At 38.2% G+C, this 18,087-nt stretch overlaps 2 protein-coding genes across 2 annotated transcripts; both read right to left on the bottom strand.

Annotated features, from left to right (window-relative positions):
• Positions 1-1,001: 1,001 nt before the first annotated feature.
• Or52a20l1 (olfactory receptor family 52 subfamily A member 20 like 1) lies at positions 1,002-3,236 on the bottom strand. Its single transcript, XM_087603821.1, has 2 exons — positions 2,258-3,236; positions 1,002-1,102 (listed from the first exon to the last, which is right to left on the bottom strand). Exons 1-2 carry the CDS (start codon positions 3,234-3,236, stop codon positions 1,002-1,004), a joined length of 1,080 nt encoding a protein of 359 aa, XP_087459947.1.
• Positions 3,237-16,897: 13,661 nt separating this feature from the next.
• On the bottom strand, positions 16,898-17,848 carry Or52a20 (olfactory receptor family 52 subfamily A member 20). Its single transcript, NM_001000156.1, is given in 1 exon segment — positions 16,898-17,848. A coding segment is annotated over 1 exon segment (951 nt).
• Between the last annotated feature and the right edge of the window lie 239 nt (positions 17,849-18,087).

Here is an 18,087-nt window from a genome sequence, read left to right as displayed (position 1 = left end):
TTAGCCATTTGTCCTGGATTCCTTCAGGACCCAACATCATAAGATACATGAATTCCAGCCTGATTTCCATACTCTAGTCTTTCTGTTTTTTTTTTCAACTGTCAAGTGAATATGCAGAGAATTCTATTTTCTTAAATATTCAATTCATCATCAGCAGAGGTTGGTTTTATGCATCCCACCCAAAAAAAATCGTTTTTATCTTTTTTAAATTTTTTACTTCAGTGATTACCAACTAAGAACACTGAAGCAAACATGAGAGACAGTAAGACATTACTTATTAAGTGACACTTATATGGAAAAAGGGGTTTGACACTAAGTTACAATATTTTATATACTTGGAGATCTATTCAAATTACAAACGTGCACACAAATATTGATATAACATAGTTTGACTGCAGTTTGGAAGACAATGGATGTTGAAGAACAAAACAAAGCTCAAAAGGAAAACAAAAGGTTTGCATCTTGGGAGAAATGACAACAAAACTAAAGATAGGACCTAGTGGTTAAGAGCAGTGGCTGCTCTTGTAGAGGCTTTGTGCTCAAGTTGCAGCACAGGTATTGTGGCTATCAGCAGTTTGTAATTTTGGTTTCAGAGGCTCTGATATGACAATGTGACACAATGAAATCATAATCATGGAAGTATTTGAATTTGAGGACCCCCTATTTTATCTGTGAACTAATAATGTAATGTTTGCTTTCATTCTTATTTATTTTACCTTTATATGAAATCTTTGTGGCAAAACTAGCCTGTTGACTGCTGATCAGATTTACTCACATTGTGCCTTACCCTAAACACCTAAAAAGGTCTAATTATATATTAATTTTTGTAATATGAAGGTCTGCCATAAGCTACATCACATATGATCTTGAAAAGAGGAGAGTACAATTAAATATAAATGCATATTTTCAAAAATTACCATCAAATTAATTAATACTCATTTGTTGGGTATAGTTTTAAAAACATGCTACTGCCGGTGCCTGGGAGCTGCTGTGCTACCAGCTCACTCCTGGCTCCCTTTTGTTTCACCTGGCTGCCAGCACAGACCATGCTTCTCTAACCTAACTGCTTTGACCTGCTTGGCTCCCACATCTGCTGCTGACCCTAGATTAAACAGGCAAAGGACACACAGACAGCTTTATTATTTTAGAACTTGCCAGCTAGGCACAATTGCTGGTTGCAGAATCTCCTGCCTGGAAAGGCATATCCCTTATCAATTATCATCTCTCTTTCTCCTCCTGAGCTAAATTTAGTTGCCTGAATCAGCTAGCCCTCATGAACCTCCTTGGCAGGCCCTAGCTGGCTCAAGACCTTACACAAATGCTGCTTTCTACTAGTCCCTTTGTCTTTTCTGCATCTTCTTTTCTTCTTGGGACCCAGAAGTTCCACCTCTACCTTCTGTCCGGTAATTGCTCCTGGTCTTCTTTATGGACAAACCTAAGAAACAATTAAGGAGCTAGACCTTAGCATAGGCACCTCCCCGTATCCTCATTTCACAAGAATACAACTAATGAGCTACATTTAATCCTAATAGTGATTCTGAGTGTGATTAAAAAATTGAAACCAAGAGATAAGTACATTCCAGTGAACTACATGCATAGTGTTATCAATACCATTTTATACTTTTTAGAAGAACTTAAAATGTTTAACATGTATAGTTACTATTTTGGAAAGTGTTCATATTAAGAGTTTAATTTGTAAATAAACATAACTGTCTTTTATGATAAATTAAGATTGAACATGATTAGATTTGTTTCAACTACACCTATAACAGAAATAGATTGAGTTAACTAGGATGTAGTCAAAGTTTTACCATGCTGTGAGAACAAATTTGAACTAAAATTTGGTTATCTGTTCAGAGGCAACTAAATTTAACACTCATTAGGAGCAAGAGTTTGGAGTTGTCAAGGGAGCTCAGTTAAATGCTTACTGCTCAACCAGGAATTCAATAACTAGAAAAACTGGACACAGAGGCACGTATTTTAGACAAGAAAGGTAAGTGAAGACGTCCCTGCAAGGGCAAGCTGATTGTGAATCCCGAGCCATAAGAGGCCACTCAAGATAAATGCATAATACCAGCAACAACCACCAAGGTAACAAGGTGGACTGTATCTTGACTTGTTTTTTACATGTTCTTACACACACACACACACACACACACACACACACACACACACACACACAGAGAGAGAGAGAGAGAGAGAGAGAGAGAAACAGAGAGTGAGAGTGCAAAATCAAAGAGGTTTGAGTGAGATTTGCTGTTTGAAACGAAAGTAAATAAATAAAAAAATAAAGAATAATTACAATACAAAATTTTGGACACTTGGTCACGAATTTGTTTGGTCTTCACACCATAAACAATAGGATTGAGCAAAGGCGGGACAAGTAGGTAAAGGTTGGACAGGAGAATGTGAATGTAGGATGGGATGTGAAAGCCAAACCTATGTGTAAAGAAGGAGAAGAAGGCCAGAAGGTAAAACTCCAAGAAGACACAAATGTGGGCGACGCACGTGTTAAAGGCTTTGAGTCTTGCTTCCTTTTGAGGGAGCCTGAAGACAGTTATAAATATTCTAATGTAGGAGAGTGTGATGAAAATGATGTCCAGTCCAAGGATACTGAAGGCCACAAACAGACCATAGATCTTGTTGACACGGATATCTTCTGCTGCCAGCTTCACAATGGCCATGTGCTCACAGTATGAGTGCGACACAACAGTGGTCCAGTAGAGTCTCAACCTGCATTTGATGAGAATGAGACATGGAGCTACAAACAGGGCTGCTCTGAGTGTGACTCCAACTGCTATCTGAGTGAGGAGTCTCTGGGTAAAGACGGATGCATGTCTTAGAGGATCACAGATGGCCACATAGCGGTCCATGGCCATGGCAAACAAGATGCCGGACTCAATACATTGGAATGTGTGTATCAGCCACATCTGTAAGAGGCAGGCATCAAAGTATATGGTTGGAAGGTGAAACCAGAATATCCCTAGCATTTTCGGTAAGATGCACGTACTGAGAGCAATGTCTGTTGCGCCAAGCATTGCTAGGAAGAGGTACATGGGCTCATGGAGGCTTCGCTCAACTTTGATGACAACTAGAAGCAGAGAATTCCCCAAAAGTGCAATGATGTACATGACACAGAAGGGAATCCCAATCCAGAACTGCACAGACTCCAAACCTGGGATCCCAGTCAGAGTCAGCACTGAAGGCCTGAAGATGGTGCTGTTGGGATGAGGCATGCTGCCTCAGCCTGCAGGCATATGGCTTCTCAACTAGACTGGAGCTGGTGCTGGGGATGCTCCTTCTGTGCTCTGCTCTCACCTAAATTCACACAATCAGAGACGGAATGGGATTTCATATGGCATTTTTCAGATACAGAATTTTACTGATAAGACTCTTATGTAGAACTGAGAATGTCTATATATCTCTTCTATGTGTGAATATTTTATTTCTTCTCTTTCTGTGTCTATCTCAATCTATCTCATCACAGACATACACCATAAATATACACAGCAGACAGAAAAACTTTCCAAATAAAAAAGCTTTTGCATATAATTTATAAAGAAGACATATTTCTGAATACTTTTGAGAAATATTCAGTTGAAAGTGCGATTTTTTTCCTTAGGATAGTTTATGTATGTGTGTGTATACATTCTTTGTTTTATTTACATATGCACATGTTCTTTTTAAGTACTTGTCAGGAAATATTTATGTACTTAATAAAGGTGTCAGAAAATGAGCAATGAAGTATGTGTTTACTATTCCAATAGAATATATATATATATATTGAATGAGATACACTTATGTGATAAAATATACATTTTCATAGGTTTCCTATTAATGCAATAGTTATGTTCAGCCTCCAATCTAATATGCTTTTCAATATAGTGAGGGAAATTGTCTTTAAATTCTAACCTAGATCAACTTGAAAAACCATGTAGGGTAATATCTTTTTGGATGAAATGATATCATAATTGAGTAAGAGAAGGAAGAAATGTAATTAAAATTCAATATCAAAACAAACAAAATTTTAATTGTAAAATATTAATATTACAGGTGTCATTACTTCTATCAAGGTTACATAATTTTAGAGTTTGGAGAATTTATCTTTTAATTCTGTACCATATTCAAAATAAAACATGTATTCTGACTCTTGTGCATTCCTTTTGTATTTTACCTAACATATTAGTTTCTTATTTAAGTCCCAGCTCAAATGTCTTTGTGAATTCATCTAGTTTTCAGTCAGAAGTTAAATTTTGTCTTATCTAAATTCCAGGTAAAATCTCTATGAATTCTTCTACTTTTAATTAGAAGTTAAATTATTAAGAAGTTAGTATTCCTCTGTTTTCTCATTGAGGGAATATTTAATGATTCTAGTCTTTTCGAAACCTCTAAATAAACTGAAATATACTTTTCCCTCAATTGGTTAAGTTTTGGAATAATGTTAATTTTTGTACACATCACATTATTGCCAGTTGAGCACATGCAGGGAGGACTGGAGGCTAGGATTAGGAAAAGGAAAGAACCAATCTCAAAAGTGCTAAAATTCTTGGTTTCCTTTTGTGTAAGCATTGTGGGTTTTTACTACCACTTGCTGCTCCTCTAATGACCAAAAGTGACTTACATACCTGTATCCGTAATGTGTACAAGAAAAGATGGGAGAAATATTTTCTAGACCGAGAAAAATCAGCATTTCCTGTTAACACTCTGCACATCTCTGGAAAATGCTATGGAAATCTTTCCTTCCTTTACCTACTGTCTAGTGTGAGCTGAACTATAATTAGAAGTCACCTCATATGTGCTGGTGCAATTCCCATAGTGTTTTCACACATTACCTTAATGTTTCTTTTGGAAGTTCAGACGTTCACGTGGGAACACAACCATGTTTAATTTTCCAATCTCTTCATATGAGTTCACATATTAAAGACATTGTAGCTTTTCACAGTCAATGAAAGGACATGATTCATTTTTAGCATCCACTCAAAGAGTATGGTGCAATTCTCATGGGATGGATGAGTGACCAAATAATCTTTTCTATAACCCCCAATTTTACTGGATCTCTTTCTTAGTACTTACACAGATCTTACACATATGAAGTGATACAGTGGTTTATAGGTACTCTTCTCTCAAAAAAAAGAAAGAGAGGTGGGGAGGGAGTACTTTTGTAGTTTAAATGAATCTCACTGTTTAATACATAAGTACCAGGTACAGCCAGGTCCAACTCTAATACCACAGTGCCAATGCACTCAGGAAATCTCAATTTAACTTTACAAAGCAGAGAATGACTTTAACAACAGCTGTCTAAATATCACTGAGACAGAGCAAGCCTTTTTACTTTTCTCAAACTTACTACCAATCACTTCTAGAAAACATCTCCAGTAGTTGTGGGCTTTGGCTGACAGACTGGCAACCCCACTCAATGATCTTTTCCATATGGTCTGGCTCATGTCATAGAATCATTTTTCACTGCATAAGTAACCAATACGTGTTATTTTCACAATAGCATTTTCTTGAATTTCAATCTTCATATTTTTCATGAAAACTATATTATGATATTCTGAGGTATAAAAGATGGGGTAATACAAAGACTATACATGGACTGTCCCTGGGCTCCAACCTCATAGGTAGCAATGGATAGCCTAGTAAGAGCAACAGTGGAAGGGGAAGCCCTTGTTCCTGCCAAGACTGAACCCCCAGTGAACATGATTGTTGCAGGGAGGGCGGTAATGGCGGGAGGATGGGGAGGGGAACACTCATAGAGAATGGGAGGGGGAGGGTTTAGGGGGGATGTTGGCCCAGAAACCAGGAAGGGGAATAAAAATTGAAATGCAAATAAGAAATACTCAAGTTAATAAAGATGGAAAAAAAGATGGGGTAATAGAGCATGTAATGTTTTACATTAGAAAAGGGTTTTAATATATAAATAGTTCATTCTAATTTCTAAAGGAATATTTTTCACAAATTGAATTATTATTGACACCTATTTAAAACTAATAAATTAAGAAAAAAGCTAATGGACTATGAAGACAAATCTCTATATCCATCACAATGTTTTTAAAGGCAAAGCCTTAACGAATATGTAATTAACATATATTTATTTTTTCTTTATTTATGATAGCCAAAGGGATCTTGTCAACTCTATACATTCAGAAACAAATATACACCTTATTATCCATTCTTTGGTCTTGTTTCCTTTAAAATGACAATAAACTTCCTGAGTTTGGAACTCATGGATATTGCAACTTTCCAAAGCTTTCCCATGACTATGGATGAAAGTCTTCACTAAGCCCTCTAAACAAGAAATTAACAGAGTATGTGAAGCTGCTCAATTGTTGAAAGAAAGAGTGGCTAAATGGGGGAAGAATCTTTAATGTTTTCCATTCTTGTTAATATTAAATACAATTTTATTGTTAAGTATAATTACTGATACCAACTGAAGAAACAAGCCGCTGATATTTTTTAGATTGAGATTTTGGGTGGAATGAGAACACTGTAATAAAGGGAGAACAGCTTTAAAATTAAAGAATGAATGCAATCATAAAAGTTGAAGATTGGCTTTCCTCTATTTTGATAAACTATTGTATTTCTTAAAGGTACAAAGTATCAAATAGAAAATGTGACTGTTCTTTTTTTAAAAAATATTTTTGTTAATTTTTTGAGACTCTCATACATTGTATTTTGGTCATATATATTCACCTCCTCCATCCTCTCCAGTTAGATATATCACCATTATTTCATACCCATTCAACTTTGTGCCTTCGTTTTTTTCATCTATAAAAAGTCATCTATTCCCTTTAGTTCTGACCATTTCTCGTAGGTAGGTGGCCATCCATGCGATGGGAAAAATCAACAAAACAAACAAACAAACATACAAAAACAACATTCTCCTTTTTTCAGTATTAAGTTTTTCTTACTTTATTTATTTACATTATATCCAGACTGCAGCTTTACCTCCATTCACTTTTCCAGGTCCCACACTCTTCCTTCCCATCTCCTATATCCTCTTTCCTTTCTGTTCAGAGAAGATGGGGCCTCCCATGGTTATCAACCGTTTTGGGTATATTAAGTTGCAGTAGACTAGACTGATCTTCTCTTATTGAGGCTCCACCAGGCAGCCCAATTAGGGAAAAGGCACCGAAAGGCAGGCAGTAGAGTCAGAGATAGCCCTTGTTCTTGCTGTTAGGTGACCCACATGAAGGACGAGGTGAACAATTATTGTATATGTTTAGGGTACCTAGCTCTATACTATGAATATTTACTGGTTGGTGGTTCAATTTCTGTGAGTCACTATAGGCCCAGGTTAGTTAATTCTGTAGGTTTTCTTGTGATGCTCTTGACCTCTGGCTCCTTCAATCATCTTCCTTATCCCTCTTCCTAAAGATTCCCTGAGCTTCACCTAATTTTTGTCTGTGGGTCTCTGCATCTCTTTCTAACCACTGTTGATCAAGTTCTCTCAGGTGACAGTTATGGTATAATTCTGTCTACAATAAAGTACAATAGTGTTAATAGTGTCAGGCCTTGTTTCTTTCTCATGGCATGGATTGGGCCATTCATTGGCTGGTCATTGCCTCAATCTCTTGCACAACTTGGATGTAGGACAAATTGTGAGTTGAAGGTTTTGTGGCTTGTTTGGAAATCTTGCCTGGTTATAGGAGGTGGCCATTTCATATTCCATGTCCCCTATTGTAAGTAGTCTTAGCTACTGTCATCCTCATAGATACTTGGGAGTTTCCATTGTCCTACATCTCTGGAACATCCCAGATGACCCTACCCCATTGATTTCAGTTTTCTCTCCCAGTTCCTTCTCTTTCTCCATCCTTCCAAGACTTGAATCCTCCTGCTCCCTCCCCATGCTCTCTCCAACACTTTCCCTCCTTTCGTCTACCCCCAATGTCTATTTGATTTCCCCTTCTACCAGAGACTTAAACATCCTATCTTGAGCCCTCAATGTTACTTAGCTTCTTTGGGTCTGTGCATTGCAATATGGCTGTCCTGTACTCTATGGCTAATATCCACTTATAAGTACTCAACATAAGTACATATCATGTTTGCTCTCCTGATCTGTATTACCTCACTCAAGATGATTTTTATCTATCACTCTATTAAAAACTCAAGTCACTGTGGACCAAAGACCTCAACATAAAACCAGCACATTAAATTGGATACAACAGAAAGTGCGGAATAGCTTTGACTTCATTGGTACAGGGGACAATGTCCTACACTAACAGCTCAGATACTAAGATCAACAATTAATAAATGGGAACACACGAAACTGAAAAAATTTTGTAAGGCAAAGGACACCATCAATAGCACAAAACGGCAGTCAACAAAATTGGAAAAGATATTTACCAATCCTACATCTGACAGAGGGCTACTATCCAAAAATATATAAAGAACAAAGAAATTAAACACCAGCAAACCACATAAGCCAATTCAAAATGAGGTTACCCTGAAGTGACCCCAAAAGTTCCACCAGAGAACCACTAAGCCTGATAAACAACTTCAGCAATGTGACTGGATATAAAATTAACTCACACAAATCAGTAGTCTTCCTCTACTCAAAGGATAAACAGGCTGAGAAAGAAATTAGGGAAATGACACCCTTCACAACAGTCCCAAATAATATAAAATACTTCAGTGTGACTCTAACCAAGCAAGTGAAATATCTGTATAAAAAAAATCAAGTCTCTGGTGAAAGAAATTGAAGAAGATCTCAGAGGATGGAAAGACCTCAATGATCATGGATTGGCAGGATTAATATAGTAAGAATGGCCATTTTGCCAAAAGCAATCTACAGATTCAATGCAATCCCCATCAAAATTCAAACTCAATTCTTCATAGAGTTAGAAAGAGCAATTTGCAAATTCATTTGTGAAAACAAAAACACAGCATAGTGAAAAATATCCTCAATGATAAAAGTACTTCTAGGAGAATCACCATTCCTGACCTCAAGCAGTATTATAGAGCAATAGTGATAAAACAGTATGATATTGGTACAGAGACATGCAGGTAGATAAGTGGAATAGAATTGAAGACCCAGAAATGAACCTACACAACTGTCGTCACTTGATCTTTGACAAAGGAGCTAAAACCATCCAATGGAGTAAAGATAGTAGTTTCAACAAATGGTTCTGGTTCAACTGGAGGTCAGCGTGTAGAAGAATGCAAATTGATCCATTCTCATTGCCCTGTATAAAGCTTAAGTCCAAGTGGATCAAGGACGTCCACATCAAACCAGATACACTCAAAGTAATAGAAGAAAAAGTGGGGAAGAGTCTCAATCACATGGGCACTGGGGAAAATTTCCTGGACAAAACATGAATGGCTTATGCTCCTTGATCAAGAATTGACAAATGAGATCTCGTGAAACTGCAATGCTTCTGTAAGGCAAAGAACAATGTCATTAGGCCAAAACGGCAACCAACAGATTGGGCAAAGATCTTTACCAATCCCATATCTGATAGAGGGCTAATTTTCAAAATATAAAAAGAACTCAACAAGTTAAACTCCAAAGAGCCAAATAACCCTATTGAAAAAGGAGGTACAGAACTGAAGAATGAATACTCAAGTTAATAAAGTTAATAAAGATGGGAAAAAATTTTTTTCCTCAGTTTCAGTTGTTAAGTTTTCCCCTTTCTTTCTGGTTTTCCTAATTTGGATACTGTCTCCCTGCATTTTACTAAGTTTGGCTAAGAATTAGTCTATTTTGTCCATTTTCACAAATAACTTGCCTTTGTTAATTCTTTGTATAGTTCTCTTTGCTTCATATTTTTCTTTTATTGAATACTTCTTAATTTATATTTAAATGTTATCTCCTTTCCAGGTTTCCCCTCAAGAAATCTGCTCTCCCCTCTTCAACCCCCTGCTTCTGTGAGGCTGCTACCTCAACAACCTAACCACTCTCACCCACCTCCCCATCCTGGCATTCCCCTACACTGGGGCATTAAGCCTTCACAGGATCAAGAGCCTCCCATTGATGGCCGACAAGGACATCCTCTGTTACATATATGACTGGAGCCCTGGGTCACTCTCTGTGTACTCTTTGGTTGGTGGTTTAGTCACTGGAAGCTCTGGGGTATATTCTTGGTATATATTGTTGATCTTTTCATGGGGTTGCAAAACCCTTAGTCCTGATTTTGATTATTTTCTGACATCATCTACGCTTGTGTGTGTTTGCACCTTTTTTTATTATTGGATTTAGTTATTTACATTTCAAATGTTTATTCCCTTTCCCAGTTTTCAATCAATATACCCCCTATGCCATCACCCTTCCCTTATTCTACAAGGGTGTACCCCCTCTCAAAGCATCCCCTTTCGTGCCTCCCGACCCTGACATTCCCATACAATGGAGAGCTTTTCCTCTTATTTGTGACCGATTATATGGTCAACTTTGGAGAAGACACCATGGGGTGCTAAGAAGAAGGTATATCCTTTTGTTTTAGGATGGAATGTTCTATAAATATCTGTTAAATCCATTTGGTTCTTAACTTCTGTTATTTGCTCTATGTCTCTATTTAGTTTCTGTTTCCATGATCTGTCCATTGATGAAAGTGGGGTGTTGGAATCTCCTACTATTATTGTGTGAGGTGCAATGTGTGATTTGACTTTTAGTAAGGTTATTTTTATGAATGTAGGTGCCCTTGCATTTGGAGCACAGATATTTAGAATTGAAAGTCCCTTTTGGTGGGTTTTTCCTTTGATGAATATGGAGTGTCCTTCCTTATCTTTTTTGATGACTTTTGGTTTAAAGTCAATTTTATTTGATATTAGAATGGCTATTCCAGCTTGTTTCTTCAGACCATGTGCTTGCAAATTTGTTTTCCAGCCTTTTACTCTGAGGTAGTGTCTGTCTTTGTCACTGAGGTGTGTTTCCTGTAGGCAGCAGAATGCAGGGTCCTCATTGCGTATCCAGTTTGTTAATCTATGTCATTTTATTGGGGAGTTGAGACCATTGATGTTGAGAGATATTAAGGAATAGAGATTATTGCTTCCTGTTATATTCATATTTAGATGTGAGCTTTTGTTTGTTTGCTTTTCTTTTCTTTGTTTTGTTGCCATGACAATTAGTTTCTTGCTTTTTTAGGGCATAGCTTGCCTCCTTATGTTGGGCTTTACCATTTATTATCCTGTATAGCACTGGATTTGTAGAAAGATATTGTGTAAATTTGGTTTTGTCATGGAATATCTTGGTTTCTCCATCTATGTTAATTGAGAGTTTTGCAGGATACAGTAACCTGGGCTGGCATTTGTGTTCTCTTAGGGTCTGTATGACATCTGTCCAGGATCTTCTGGCTTTCATAGTCTCTGGAGAGAAGTCTGGTGTGATTCTGATAGGTCTGCCTTTATATGTTACTTGACCTTTTTCCTTTACTGCTTTTAATATTCTTTCTTTGTTTTTTGCATTTGGTGTTTAACTATTATGTGATGGGAGGAGTTTCTTTTCTGGTCCAATCTATTTGGAGTTCTGTAGGCTTCTTGTATGTTTATGGGCATCTCTTTCTTTAGGTTAGGGAGGTTTTCTTCTATGATTTTGTTGAAGATATTTACTGGTCCTTTGAGCTGGGAGTCTTCACTCTCTTCTATACCTATTATCTTTAGGTTTGTTCTTCTTACTGAGTCCTGGATTTCCTGTATATTTTGGACCAGTAGCTTTTTCTGTTTTACATTATCTTTGACAGTTGTGTCGATGATTTCTATGGAATCTTCTGCTCCTGAGATTCTCTCTTCTATCTCTTATATTCTGTTGATGATGCTTTTATCTGCGGCTCCTTGTCTCTACCTTTGGTTTTCTATGTCCAGGTTTGTTTCTCTTTGTGCTTTCTTCATTGCTTCTATTTCCATTTTTAATTCCTTCACCTGTTTGATTGTGTTTTCCTGGAATTCTTTCAGGGATTTTTGTGATTCCTCTCTATAAGTTTCTACTTGTTTATTTATGTTTTCCTGCATTTCTCTGAGGGAGTTCTTCATGTCTTCCTTGAAGTCCTCCAGCATCATGATCAAATGTGATTTTAAATTTAGATCTTGCTTTTCTGGTGTGTTTGGATATTCAGTGTTTGCTTTGGTGGGAGAATTGGGCTCTGATGATGCCATGTAGTTTTGGTTTCTGTTGCTTGGTTTTCTGCGCTTGCCTCTCACCATCAGGTTGTCTCTGGTGTTACCTTGTTCTGCTATTTCTGACAGTGGCTAGACAGTCCTACAGGCCTGTGTGTCAGTAGTGCTATAGACCTGTTTTCCCGTTTTCTTTCAGCCAGTTATGGGAGCAGAGTGTTCTGCTTTTGGGGGTGTATTCTTTCCTGTCTACTGGTCTTCAGCTCTTCCTGTGGGCCTGTGTCCTGAGTCCACCAGGCAGGTAGCTCAGAGCAGAAAATATGGTCTTACCTGTGGTTCAGTGGCTCAATTTGTTCATGGGGGACTGCTGTTGAGCTCTCCATGAGGGTAGCAACAAGGAGGGCCTGCACTACGTTTCCTGGGCCCCCCGTGTACTGGGGTCTCAATGGTATTAAGTGTTTTCCTCTGGAATCAGAAATGTGGGCAGAGTGTAGTCTCTTCTGGCTTCCCTGGTGTGCTGCCTCTCTGAATGTTTAGCTCTCCCTCCCATGGGATTTGGGTGCAGTGAACTGTTGATCTGGTCCCTTCAGGTCCAGCTGGTGTCTGGAGTGCAGGGGACCTGCAGCTCCAATGCCCCTATCTTCCGGTTCCCAGAAGCCCTATACAGTTTCCTCTTGGGCCAGGAATGTGGGCAGGGGTGGGCAGTGTTGGAGGTCTCTCCTGCTCTGCAGTCTCAGGAGTGCCCACCTGTCTGGGCGGTGAGCTCTCTTTCCCAAGGTCATTTGGGAGCAGTGAGCTGTGGGCCAGGATCAGGGAGGTTGGGGCTCCAGCTAGAAACTGGAAGTGTCCTGTCCCAGAGGAATTCTGCCTCTGTGTGTCCTGAGTCCACCAGGCAGGTCGCTTGGAGCAGAAAAGTTGGTCTTACCTGTGGTCCCGCGGCTCAAAACTGAGGAAATTTAAGGAATTATTTGGTCTTACTTCAAAAGCTTGCACTTAACAAAATAGAAAAATCTAAATGAAATTGATGTTTTTTCTAGACAAATACCACTTACCAAAATTAAATCAAGATCAGGTAAAGAGCCTTAGTCTCTAGTAATTGGTAAACTTGTGTAAATCTAGAAAACTGTGTTAAAATAAAATTTTTCATGATTTATTAAACTAATGTTTGCTTAGTAAACTTATAGATACCTATGTGAAGGTAGACAGAAGGTACTTGAGAGAAAAAGATTAAAAATACAAAATATTAGGAAGTACTGATTTAGGAGGTAAATATAACCAAGTACAGTCTGTTGGGATATGCTCAAAATTCAAATGAAGAACTTGGTGCAGTTTTTATGGTAGCCCATGAGCCCTGTGACATGCCTTGAAAATCTGTACCAGTTGAAGGCAGTAGAGTTATTTAGAACCTTGTGCTGTAGTGTTGACAGTGTAAGTCAACAAAGCTAATGCATGGGACACTGAGGACTGGAATTACACAGATTTAGCAGATCTTACCCCACCCTAGAGACAGTTCCTAATTAGAGAAGAATAATAAAGACATTAAAGTGTACATAATATGAACACTTTACATCTAAAATTGAAAGTAGCCTATATAGTACATTCAAAGTCACTGGAGTGGACTTTGAGAAGAGGATTCAGAGTTCAGGTTTCTTCTTCCCAGTGATGTTGACTATATGGCAGAGGTGGAAGGGGTATCTTATTTCTGAAGCTGAAAAAGTATCCTTGGACATAAAGGATCATAAGCCTGGGAGCCCACAATTCCACAGCCATTCATCACGCAGTAAAATGCCCACCATACATATAACATAACTGGATTTGTTTTCCTAGATGTTAATTAATTCTCAAAACCTTGAGTATCCATTGCTCCTTTGGGATGCTGATCCCCAGCTCCAGGTTTTGTCCTATTTGACTTCTTGACTTCTATTATGAAGATGAAGATGATTTGGAATACCTGGAATTTATTGGGAAGGGCAGCTGGGGGAAGGGAGTGAAGCTCAGCAGCTGGAGAAGTCTGAGGGAGGGTGCTGGGAAGAGAAGTGCTGAGACATCCAGGATGCTTGGACAGATACTTGCATTGCTGGGAGATGCTGGGAGAAGCTTGCAGTCAGCCAGCATGCCTTTGGATATGTTAATAGGTCCCTCATTTAGACATTAGTCCTGGATTTCCACAGGATCTAAGACCCTAAGGTAGTGATAAATTGCTACCTGATTTCCTTTACTCATTTTACAACTGTCAAGCAGATATGCGAACATTCTATTTTCTTCAATATTCTATTTATCAGCAACACAGGTAGATTTTAATCTATGCACATCCCCTAAAAGATGCCCTGCTTTAAATTTCTTTTCTCAGTGATGGCTATGTAGGGAACAACTAAAACAAGCATGAAAGAGTTAATCCAATGCATTATTTATTAAGTGATACTCATGAAATAAAAAGTGGGTGGCAGTAAATTACAATAGTTTATGTACTTGGATTTCTTCGGATTAAAAAATTGCCCCTAATTTTGATATAACATAGGTTGACCCCAGTATGGATGACAATAGATCTTGAAGAAGAAAAAAACAGAGCCCCAAAAGAAACATCCTAGGAGAAATGACAACATAAATAAAAATATATGTGACCGGAGATATGCTCTCTTTGTGAAGAGCACTGGCCGCTCCTGCAGAGGACTTTTGTTCATATCCTAGCACAGGTATTGTGGCTATCAACAGTCCATAATTCTGGTTCCAGGGACTCTGACTCCTGCCTCTGACTTCTGTGGCACCAGGCGTGTATTTGGTGCACAGACATGAATGCACGCTAACCATGCACACAAATAAAGTAACTTAAAAAAAGATAATTTAAAGAAACTAAACATCTAGTCTTGGAGAATAACACCATTTCACCAGTATCACACGAGGGCGAGGAGTTCCTGGCGGAGGACATACCAAGTGAGAGTGCGTGGAAGATGAGCATCTGAAAACGCTTCCTTAAGAGAACAACACGTTCAAGTGACGCCCAAGGAGAAAACAGCTCTTCAGCCCCACTGAAGCCACTGGATTTTATTGGGTTTAAAGGAAGTTTCACAGTAATTCTGAAACAAACAATAAATTAGGGAGGTCAGATTATCATGACTGCACATAAGAACAATAGTTCTCAGGACTGAAGAGGTTAAAAGTACTTTACTGCTCTTCTGGAGGACTGAGTTTCAAGTTCTAGCACCTACTGATGACTCAAAACTGTCTTAAACTGACCTCTATGTGGCACCAGGTATTAATAAGTTCCACAAACATACATGCATGCAAAACTCTCACATACATAAAATAAATAATTTTATAAAAATTAAAATAAAATAACAGATGAAATGCATGCATTTTGTATGGAGTCATCTGGAATCACATAATTAGTATCAAATACTTTGAATATGAACATGGCAAGGGAATACCAAAAGCATAACATAAACACATCATGACAAGGAAACAAAGTACAGAATGAGGCCTTCTCTAGTCTACATATTAAATACCACATGTGCCCAAATTTGCTACTATTTGCCTGTCTAATTAGATAGCTCATCATCTTTGACTCTGTCTGCCGATGTCTTTTTCATTTAAGCCAGGTATTTAGAGCATATCCAAAATCCATTGTTCTATCCAGTGCAAAACTCTTTCCAACAAATCTTACTCTAAGGAAAAAAGTGATCTAACAAACACACACGCTTCCTACTCATTATGCAAGTGTGGTAGTTATTCCAGATATTAGATCTATAGAAATGTAAAACAACGAAGAAATTATAAACACAAAAATAAAACCTATCTGATTTTTGAGGACCTCTTATTTTATCTGTGAACTATCAGCGTAATGTTTAATTTTATTTTATAATTTGTTATATGTGTGTCTGACATAAGCTATACCAGATATGATGTTGAAAAGAAGAAACTACAATTAAATGTTAACTGATACTTAAATTTTCATTGCCTAATTAGTCCTCAATTCACAAGGATACAAATAATGACTTATATTTAATCATCCGTACAGTGGTGCTGAATGTGATTAAATATTATAAAACAAATGACTACCTCCAATTATAAAATGATTTATGTGCATTTACATGAAGTTCATATGTAATGGTGTCAGTTTCCCTTCATTCTTTTACCTAGGATTTCAAGTGTTTAGCTTGTAGAGTTACCTTTTGAAAAGCTTTCATTATTAAAACTTTAATTTGTACAGAAACAGGAGTCTTTTATAGCAAATTATGATCAAATCTAATTAGAATTGTATTAATTACATCTATAACAGATAGCGAATTAATTAAGAAGCAGTAAAAGTTTTATCATGTGTGAGAGGAAATTTAAACTAAAACTTAGTCCCTGTTCCAAGGGAGCCGGATTAAACATTTATCAGGAGGTTTAGGTTGCCATAGCTCAGTTGGTTAAGTGCTTGTTGCACAAATATGAATTCAACCCTTTAGAATCTATGTGAAAAACTTAGTGTAATGGCACATGTTTTAGCTTGAGGGCTGGAAAGGTGAATGAAGACTTACTTGCCACAACAATCTAATTGTGAGCACCAGGCCATAAGAAACCACACTCAAATAAACAAAGAAAAACAAAACCTAAGTTAAAAAGTAAAATAAATCTTGACCTCTGGCTTTCACATGCAATTGCAAACAAAAGCATACACATCCTCTCTCTGTCTCTGTCTGTCTCTCTCTCTCATGCACACGTGCATATGCACATGCGCACATGCGCGCTTATACACACACAGAGAGAAAGAGAGAGAGAGAGAGAGAGAGAGAGAGAGAGAACCCACAAGCAAAATCAAAGGGTGTTGAGTGAGATTAGCTATTTGAAACAAAAGTAAAGAAATGAAAAATCAAGAAGAATAATTACAATACAAAATTTTGGACACTTGGTCACGAATTTGTTTGGTCTTCACACCATAAACAATAGGATTGAGCAAAGGCGGGACAAGTAGGTAAAGGTTGGACAGGAGAATGTGAATGTAGGATGGGATGTGAAAGCCAAACCTATGTGTAAAGAAGGAGAAGAAGGCCAGAAGGTAAAACTCCAAGAAGACACAAATGTGAGCAATGCACGTGTTAAAGGCTTTGAGTCTTGCTTCCTTTTGAGGGAGCCTGAAGACAGTTATAAATATTCTAATGTAGGAGAGTGTGATGAAAATGATGTCCAGTCCAAGGATACTGAAGGCCACAAACAGACCATAGATCTTGTTGACACGGATATCTTCTGCTGCCAGCTTCACAATGGCCATGTGCTCACAGTATGAGTGCGACACAACAGTGGTCCAGTAGAGTCTCAACCTGCATTTGATGAGAATGAGACATGGAGCTACAAACAGGGCTGCTCTGAGTGTGACTCCAACTGCTATCTGAGTGAGGAGTCTCTGGGTAAAGACGGATGCATGTCTTAGAGGATCACAGATGGCCACATAGCGGTCCATGGCCATGGCAAACAAGATGCCGGACTCAATACATTGGAATGTGTGTATCAGCCACATCTGTAAGAGGCAGGCATCAAAGTATATGGTTGGAAGGTGAAACCAGAATATCCCTAGCATTTTCGGTAAGATGCACGTACTGAGAGCAATGTCTGTTGCGCCAAGCATTGCTAGGAAGAGGTACATGGGCTCATGGAGGCTTCGCTCAACTTTGATGACAACTAGAAGCAGAGAATTCCCCAAAAGTGCAATGATGTACATGATACAGAAGGGAATCCCAATCCAGAACTGCACAGACTCCAAACCTGGGATCCCAGTCAGAGTCAGCACTGAAGGCCTGAAGATGGTGCTGTTGGGATGAGGCATGCTGCCTCAGCCTGCAGGCATATGGCTTCTCAACTAGACTGGAGCTGGTGCTGGGGATGCTCCTTCTGTGCTCTGCTCTCACCTAAATTCACACAATCAGAGACGGAATGGGATTTCATATGGCATTTTTCAGATACAGAATCTTACTGATAACTCTTTTATGCAGAACTGAGAATGCCTATATATCTTTTCTGTGTTAATGTGTTATTTCTTCTCTTTCCGTGTCTATCTCAGTCTAT

This window comes from Rattus norvegicus, chromosome 1 (assembly GCF_021556685.1).
Source record: "Rattus norvegicus strain SHRSP/BbbUtx chromosome 1, alternate assembly SHRSP_T2T, whole genome shotgun sequence".
NCBI lineage: Eukaryota > Metazoa > Chordata > Mammalia > Rodentia > Muridae > Rattus > Rattus norvegicus.
Note: the sequence above shows the minus strand (reverse complement) of the source record. Positions and strands in the feature narration are given on the sequence as shown.